This window comes from Camellia sinensis, chromosome 7 (genome assembly GCF_055761805.1).
Source record: "Camellia sinensis isolate YWXY chromosome 7, ASM5576180v1, whole genome shotgun sequence".
Lineage (NCBI taxonomy): Eukaryota > Viridiplantae > Streptophyta > Magnoliopsida > Ericales > Theaceae > Camellia > Camellia sinensis.
Genome location: NC_138967.1, coordinates 107922957 through 107932431, shown reverse-complemented (window position 1 = coordinate 107932431; position 9475 = coordinate 107922957). Strand labels below are relative to the sequence as shown.

At 35.1% G+C, this 9475-nt stretch overlaps 1 protein-coding gene across 1 annotated transcript; it reads left to right on the top strand.

The window, feature by feature from the left end:
* Positions 1 to 6299: 6299 nt before the first annotated feature.
* Positions 6300 to 8859, top strand: LOC114306603 (ethylene-responsive transcription factor ERF053). The gene has a single exon (XM_028251874.2). The coding sequence runs from the start codon at positions 6871 to 6873 to the stop codon at positions 8152 to 8154; it is 1284 nt and encodes a 427-aa protein (XP_028107675.2). The 5' UTR covers positions 6300 to 6870; the 3' UTR covers positions 8155 to 8859.
* Positions 8860 to 9475: the final 616 nt, after the last annotated feature.

Sequence of the window (9475 nt, the reverse complement as noted above, 5' to 3'; positions counted from 1 at the left end):
TCCAAGCTATCAATAAGATTATTAAAATCTTTCATTCCCCTATCTCTTCTTGAACAGCCCTTCCTTTCACTCATAACTCTAATCTCATTAAAATCACCACCCAGACACCAAGGGTTGGGATAAGAGAGCTTAAGATTTATAAGACTCTCCCATAGTTTCCTCCTCTTCACTACATCAGTCGGAGCATAAATATTGCAGATAACACAATGAAAAGATTGAGATAAGATACCTGAAAGAAGAATGAAATTCCTGGAACTGCAGCAGTCTATCAACTGGAAAATTTGAGGGTTCCAAATGCAAAGGAGACCACCTGCACTTCCCTCTGCACACACCTCCATAAAATCCATTTCATCCATTGGCCATAGGGACTTTACAAAATTACCATCAACAGCTTCTCTCTTAGTCTCCTGCAGCATCAAAACATCTACTAATTTTGCCCTCGCCAATGCCTTAATTCTACTCCTTTTTTCAGGTCGTCTAAGACCCCTGACATTCCATGACATGAGTTTCATTAAAACCTTCAACACAGCTCTTATACTCCTTCGTTTGTCCAGCAACTTAATCAGCCTCTCTCCTCCCTTCAACTCTTTCCAAATCTTTTTCCTTCAACTCTATTATTCTGGCCACCACTTCCTCCTCTTTCCCTTCACAGTTTAGTCCTAAATCCTTTCCGACCTCAATCGTAGCTCGGCCTTCTTTAAGTAACTTGCTTCTTCTTTGAGAATTACTCCTCTGTGCTGCTGATAGGGACATAGCAGCTGCTGCCGCTAGAAGGATTACTCCACTTCTGAGACTGCTACTACATAGAATCCCCTTTTGTTTTGGATGGCCCCCCTGCTCCATTTTTTCTTTACTCTGGTCGACTCCTTTCCTCTTCAGATCAGACTTCCTTTTTGATCCAGCATTAACTTTCTGAGATGGGCCCCCCTTCTCATGGTTGTCTTTGTATGCTGCATCTTCCCCTATAGCCTTATACTGATTCTGGGTTATGCAATCACTCAGATTGGAATCAACTTCCCATCTTGTCCCATTAGTTATAGGCTGAACTTGGGCTCCATGTAACACAACTTCTAAATTTATTTTGGGCCGGCCACACTCCAACCCAGTTTGACTATTTATAAAACCTGAAGTGCACACCTGATCTTCTACCCGTTGACTTTCCACACCCTCGAGCAGCTCGCCTGTAGCTCCCTTTCTTTCCCTAGAGCACGCTCAGCTTCTTTTCCTGCTACTCCAGACATGAAATGATGGCCTCTATCTACTGCCTCGAGTACTCTTTCCACTGTGTGAGCTCCCTTAATTGACTCATCAATTTTTTCCACATCCTCATCATCGCTCTTCTCTGCAACCGACCCAACTTCACCTTCCTCCCCACCTTCAACACCATTGGCAGCTACCTCTGGATGAACATTATCAACCTGGCCCCTTCGTTTGGTCAAGTGTTCAACCTCATTGTGCAGATTGGATTCCATTACTTCATTTATCTGGCAGCTATACTCACCATTACATTGACAGATATTGACAAAGGGCTCTTCATACACTCTCACTTGATAAGCCCTCTCAGTTCGTAGTAAATTAATTACCGTATTGATGGGCTCCATGATTTTTGTTATAATTCTTACTTTGCCAAACATAAAATGTTTACCTCCCACTGTATCTTCATCGTACTGAACTACATCTCCCCATACCTTGCCAATCGCTTCGAAGGTCTTGATATTCCAGAGATTGAGAGGTACTCCCACACAAGTGAGCCAGATACATCTATCAAGTTCCATTAACTTCCCTTCTTCCCATTCACATACTTCATCACTCCAGTCATGAATCCACTCCTCCATTCTCACTCGTGCTTCCTTCTTCTGCTGATTGGAGCTAAAAGATAGAATTGCCTGCTTCCCTCCTACTTGTCTAACTACCACATCCTTATCAATCCTCTTGTAGATCTCCTTCCTAAAGTCATGGAAGGAGAAAAAAGCTTTGAGCTTGACCAGGACACTATCATATAACCACCCGTTCCCAACCTCCACAGTTCTAACAGACACATTTTGATTGCCATATTCTCCTCCATTTTGTCGTCCAGTTTGAACTACTTCCGCATATGACTTACCTTTGATTCGCATCATAGGTTGGACAGGGGTCCACTGCTTTTTCTGCACCATACCTCCCTGCTTAGCATTTGTGAGCATCTGTCTACTTTGATTGGACTTGCTAAACTCAGCCAACTTTACCCTCAATGCCCTGTTGTGACACCATAAGCCATCAGCTTTGTGCACTGCCATCTCTGCAGCCACCTTGCAATCGTACCTAACAAATCCAAATCTTGTTCTTGTTGTTTTCCTCCTTTTCCCTGGTATGAAGACATCCTTCACAACTCCAAACTTACTGAACAGATTAAATAGATCTCTAGGGGTCATGGCCTCTGGTACTTCATCAACGAATAGAGATACCAAGTCATTCACCCTTGCTCGACCATTTTGCATACCCGTCCTCCGTTTTCTGAGAACCGTTATTTATAATAGACACCCAACTATTTTATTCTTATCGTATATGTATTCATAAATTGTTAACCATTTAGTTGCAAATGTGTTATTTTATACAAGTAGAACTAATTTTAAACAAATTTTATTTATAAAATAATTTATTACTTGAACTTTGAGTAAGTTATCATTATATTGTTAACGGTGACAAAATTCATGAAAGTCGTGATTTTAAATTGAATCAAACCACATTTTCATAATTCGATTTAGTTTTTTTGATTTGATTTAATTCTAAAATTTTTATGATTTAATTTAATTTTGAATTTTATGAAATCATAGGTAGTGTAATAGTTTGATTTTGATGTATTTCAAGGGTGAAGTACTAATAAATTTAAAAATATGATCTTATGAATTGTTTAGTTTTCTATTTTTTTTTATGAACCCAAAAGTTCTATTAAAGTGGAAATTACACAAAAGAGTAGTTACTTACATATTTGGATTTAATTTTTTAAAAATAAAAGTGGGTTTTCTCCAAATGTGAAATTACACATTTGGTTAATCCGAACTGTAGAGGCTTCCACATTTTGAAACAAAGCTCACATTATGAATAAGAATATAACATTCCAATATAATATACTAAAAAACTCCATAGGTAACACTCCAATCAATGTAATGCCAAACGTAGCATTCAAATGTAACACACAAAAATGCTAAAAAAATTCTTAGCATACTTTTTCCAACCGTAACACTTACAGTTTGAAATTATACATTTGTCCAAAACTTACTACGAAATTTATGTACTCATTTTCGAATGGGTTGAAGAATCCTGCATCCTTTTTTTTTAGTGTTACGTTTGGAAAAATACACTATGAAGCTTTTTTAGTGTTACATTGGAGTATTACACTAACAAATTTTTTTGTTTGTTTGTTTTTCTTTTTTTTTTTTTTTTGTTGGAGTATTGCATTTGAAAAAAAATATACGAAGAAATTTTTTTAAAGTCTTACATTAGAGTGTTATACTATGAATTTTTTTTTGAAATGTTATATTTGAAAAAAGTATACTAACGATTTTTTTTGAAATTTTATATTTGAGTGTTACGTTTAGAAAAAATATATTAAGAATTTTTTTTTTTTTTTGAAATATAACATTTGAGTGTTACGTATAGAAAAAGTATCATAAGGAATTTTTTTGAAGTCTTATATTTAAGTATTACACTAAAGACTTTTTTTTTTTTTCTTTTAACCCACATTTGTTTAAAACTTACTAATGAGTTTTTGTGTTTATTTTGAAATGTTAAAAAATCTCACATTTCAAGTCATTTCAAATAAAAAAGATTCTCATATAAAAAGTAATCTCAAATTTGATTATCATAGATGATGTATCTTACTTTTAAAAAAGAAGAAGATATAATCGTAAATTTAATTTTTAAATAATATATTAAATCCCTCTTTTCAAAATTAATAAAACTAATTAATTTATAAAAAAAATCTTAAAATTAAATGAATCACCATTTCTTATGGTGGGATTTGGAAGTAAATATTTGGAAGTAAATTTTCATTATTTCACAACCAAATCCAACCATGCTCACTAGGTCAAACCAATGATTATGCAAGTGGAAACGTGCTCCGGTGAATAATTTCTCAGTACTGTGGAACTAAGGTTGCATTATAGATTTGGGAAATAATTTAAAAAGAAAAATGAAAAATAAAAAATGAAAAAAATCGTATGAAATATATAAAATATAATTCTATTTTATCTATATTTTAAAAAAAAAGATATAATTAAAAGACTTAGCTAAGCTGTCATTTTTAGTAAATTTGATTTAAAAAGTGAATTTTGATAAATACAAATTCACCCAAAGGATCATTATAAAACTCCTTTCACTACACTTTTTGGGCATTATGAATGGAATGTCATGCCTTTTGGATTAAAAAATACTCCTAGTGAATTTCAGAACATAATGAATGACATTTTCAATCCCTTTAGTCATTTTTTCATCGTTTATATAGATGATAATCTCATTTTTTCTAAATCCCTCGGTGAACATTGGAAACATCTTACTGCTTTCTTCTATACATAAAAACTCATGGTCTAATTATTTCTGCTCCTAAGATTAAACTATTTCAATCCAAAGTCAGATTTTTAGGATATGACATCTACCAGAATATAATCTTACCTATTAGTCGATCCATTGAATTTGCTTCTAAATTTCCTGATGAAATCTTTATATTTTATCTATATTTTACTTATTTATTTTAATTTTTTTAAAATATCTATCTAAATTCATGAACCAAACACAGAAAAAAAGATTTGAGATCCAAGAGAATAGGGGTGAGTATGGTTCGGATTAGTTCAGTTTTGGATAAAATCAGAACAAATTTGTTATCTACGGTTTCATAAAAATTAGAACAAAACAAACTCATTTAAATCATGAAATCAATCCGAACCAAACCATTTAGACATGGTTCGGTTTGGTTTGAAATCACGGTTCCACATAACATGTTTACAAGAAAAATCATATAACATTTACCAAACAAACTAGTATTAAGCAAATATTGTTCAATATTAATCTATCTATGATTTTTTTTGAAACATACACATATTATTCTACAATTAACTTAAACAAACATAATATCTAGCAAATAAATATATTGCTCAATATGTGACAAATATAAAACTCTCATCAAATAAATTTTATGGGCGGCAATAACAATTACAAAATTAAAATTATGTTAAATAATTTAAAAAAACAGTTTTAATGGCCTGGAATAGAGAAGAGAAAACCGAAACCATATAAAGGATTTGTTTGGAAAGTGGATTCGCTTTTTGACTTTTTGACTTTTTTAATTATTTTAGTGTGTGGTTAAAAAGTCTCGTTTGGAAAATATTTTTGACTTTTTTAATTTTTTGTGAGAGAAAAAATATAATAATTATAAGTTGGATGTAATATTTTATCTTATTAGACTAAAAAGTCTATTTTATTTTTTGTGATTAAAATAGTAAAAAAAAAAAGTCTTAAACTTAACTTTCCAAACAAAGCCAAAGTTTGGTTTGGTCTTTATATATAAGAGAGTAAGATTACACACATAAGCGTATATGGTAAATATATGACTTAAGTTATATACCGTTTGGTTTTAATTTATAATCATAAATTTAAATTCGAAACCAATCTACAGAGGTCGATTTTGTAATTTTTTAAATCAAAACTAAATCACAAATTAAAAAAAAAAAAAATCAAACCTATCAAATTAGATTAAACAAATTCGGTTCATGAATTTTTCAGATTCCTTACCTAACCTAGAAGAGAATTCACCTGGTGAAGGCAAACAACCCGAGCCAAGGTTCTCTCCTTGCAGTCTCGTATTTGCGTTCATCTTTACAGGTTTTCGGGTCTACTTTTAGGTCTAATTTTAATAATCCGAACCGTTCATATTTTATGATTTATTCAGTATATCATACTTGTAAAAAATCAAGTTGATCGGATATCAGAAAGCATATGTTCAGAAAACTGTTTATTAAATTCTTTAAAAAATAGTTTTTAGTTCAATTTTTCGAACACATACTTTCTGATATCCGATCAACTTGATTTTTTACAAGTATGATATACTGAATAAATCATAAAATATGAACGGTTCGAATTATCAAAATTAGGCCTAAAAATAGATCCGAAGGATTGCAAGGATGGGCACAAGTACAAGAGCTGACAGGAGAGGATTCTCCTTCAAACAACCCTGGCCACGTCACTGTACGGATAGACACAAATCAGGAGGATCCTTAGCAGTGGAGGTACAGAAGGTAAGGTTGGAGTGGAAGCAACGGAATTCAAAAGAAGAAGGCCGCGTGGGACCAAACCTTTACATTTTCTCTCTCTCTAGAAAAAGTCTCACTCAAATCTTTTTCTAGCTTCTTATAAACCCACCTCCCCTCCCTCTCACCTCTCAAATCTCACACAAAACAATTCTCTCCTTTTTCATCTTCTGGTTCTGTTCCACGTCTTCGCCATTCGCTGATCACCAAAAAATAGCGATACAAGCAACACCTTCTGCTCCTCCTCAAAGCTGCTCGCTCTCTCTGAGATTTGAGATGGGTTTATTGCGTTTTGTTCTGTTTTGGTTTGAAGGTATTGGCAATTGAAAACCAATCCAGATTCGAAAAATTGGGTCTTGTTTTTTAAATCTCTGACCAAATTACAATCTGGGTATTCAATTTTACTACTTTTTCTCAATTGGGTATTCAACAAAATTTGATTTTGATCTTGTTTCTTCTTTTGATTTGGTGACCCATCTCAAACAATCTCTCAATCCCCTGTTTTTCAGAACCATCAGGGTGGTTTTTTTCATTTAAATTTCCAGAGAGCGAGCGGCTTTGTTTGTTGAATTTGGTGGTTTTGTATCAAATGGCAGCACGAAGGAACAGTGTCAAATCAAAAAAAGCTATTGAAGAATCACAAAAATTGGCCCAGATGGAATGGGAAAGAGACCAACTGAAGAACCTCGAGAGCCATCAATGGAAGTCAGTTTTTGATCAAGCTTCCATGTCATCTAGGCCTCTCAAGAAGATCAAAAGTCCTGATCGCGAAAACCAGTCTCAACCCTCTGTTTCTTTACCTCAACAAAACCCACCTTCTCTCTCTCTTCCCTCCTCTGTTCTTTACAGTTGTACCACATCGATACCTTTCCCTCCTACCTCTTCAAGGCATGTTTTTCCTTTCGCCTTTGACGGGTCTGAACAATCCATGGAAAATTCACACCAATTCAGAACAAATCCCCAGACTCTGTTCCATCCACCAACACAAAATCGTCAAAATATGATTTCTTTTGCTCCCCAACAACAGGGCATAGGCTTTCCACCGTACTTCGCCGGAGACTCGGCATCATTGCAGCAACAAATGCTTCAGTATTGGAGTGATTCATTGAATTTAAGTCCAAGAGGACAGATGATGATGATGAACAGGTTGGGACAGGGCAGTGGGGGCTTGTTTAGGCCTCCCATTGCTGCAACAAGGCTCTACCGGGGAGTGAGGCAGAGACATTGGGGCAAATGGGTAGCCGAGATTCGTCTCCCTCGAAACAGGACTCGCCTCTGGCTAGGCACCTTCGACACTGCCGAGGAAGCCGCCTTAGCCTACGATCGCGAGGCCTTTAAGTTGAGGGGAGAGAATGCTCGGCTCAATTTCCCCGAACTCTTCCTCAATAAAGACGGTGCAGCATCGACAGCACCGCCTAGTTCTTCGTCCTCAGCATCTGAAAATTTGGTATCTAAGAAGGGCTCCAAGAAGGCACAGAAAGCTAAAGAAGGCCTTAATTTGCAGGGTAAACCTAAAGAAGAGAATCATGATGATGATTCGGGATTGGGATCGACAGTGAGCGATGAAGTTCAGGGAGTAGGAGTGGGGATGAGTGCAGGGGAAGGGGGTTCATCGGTGACATCTGAATTGGTTTGGGGTGAAATGGGAGAGGATTGGTTCAATTTGATACCAGCTGGTTGGGGTCCAGGTAGTCCAGTTTGGGATCATTTGGACACCTCCAATAATATGATATTGCCTTCAAATCTTCATTTTCCAAATGCAAATCATCACCAGGAATTGAGTGACTATGATACCCAGCAAAGTAACATGGCATCGGGATCATCTTCGTCCTTTTGTCCTATGAATTCCTTTTTCTGGAACGATCAGGACTGAATCTTCACATACAAAACCTGCCTCTTTGTCTTTGCACACACACACACATACACATTCTCTCTCTCTCTCTCTCTCTCTGAATTGGAGAAAAGTTTTTAGACAATCTCCACAGATTTCTTCGCCGGGTTGCAAAATTTTTCGGAGAAACAGCCTGTGATTTCACCACTTCTCAATTTTTTCTTTTTTGGTTGATCCCCTCCTTTCATTCCTCAGTTTCCCTCTCACTGATTGCAGATTTTTGTGTGTGGAAGAGACAACTTGTGATTTTTCTATTGTTGCTTCTTTTGCCATACAACTATTCTTCAATCCCACTCAGCCTTTTGACTTCAATTACAAGCCCATCTGCTGCATATATATAGGCTGCATATTTTAGGCCTTTTGACAGTGGCAGTTCGTTACATGCATTAGAGGCCATGCCTCTTTGATCTCTGTAGTGGTAGTAGTAATGTTATCTTTAGGTAGTATCAAGTATGCTGTTGCACTACCTAGTGTGTTTTTAGTTGTGTTTGGCTGTTGATGTTCAGCTTGGAAGGAGACAGTTTTGTGATCTCCTCCATTGTTTCCATCCACCGCAAGCTCTATTTTTTCGGCTTTGAGGATGGGAACAGAACAGTTTGTGGCTTTTGTACATTGTGAGATATATGTTATCATATCAATGTCGTGTTTTATGCTTCCTTTTTTATAAACTAAAACCATTATGCATAATTCTTGTGACTGGTGTTTGATGTTTATTTTATACCCACATTGCTTGTGAAGTATTTGTATTGAAAATCAAATTGTGTTGCAATGTCAAATGTTATTAAAAATGAAGTGTAGTCTTATGTCAAACACCAAGTGGTTTGAAGCTAGATAGTAGAACTATTCAACAAGTGGTAACAGAATTATATAATCATGGCTTAGTAGAACTCAATTCAACAAGTGGTAATAGAATTATATAATCATGGTTTAAATCGCGGGATTGCAATCATGAGGAAGGGAATTATATAATCATTGTTTAAATCGCGAGATCGTAATCATGAGGAAGAGATTATTCATGTACACGCCCCTTTAAAGATAATTTCACATAATTTAATGTCAAATGCCATAAAAGAAATATTTAGCCCTAATTAATTTTAGGCAAGATGACTTTGTATGAAGATAGGCATATTAGTCATGCTCTTAATCATTAACTATAAAAGGAGAATATATATCATATGCAAGTTATGTCATTTGTAAATTTGATTATAACAAATAACATAACTCAATACTATGAGAATCGTAACTAAAAAAATAAAAAAAAGAAGAGAAAGTTATAATTAAACATTACATGAGGTATAACTAA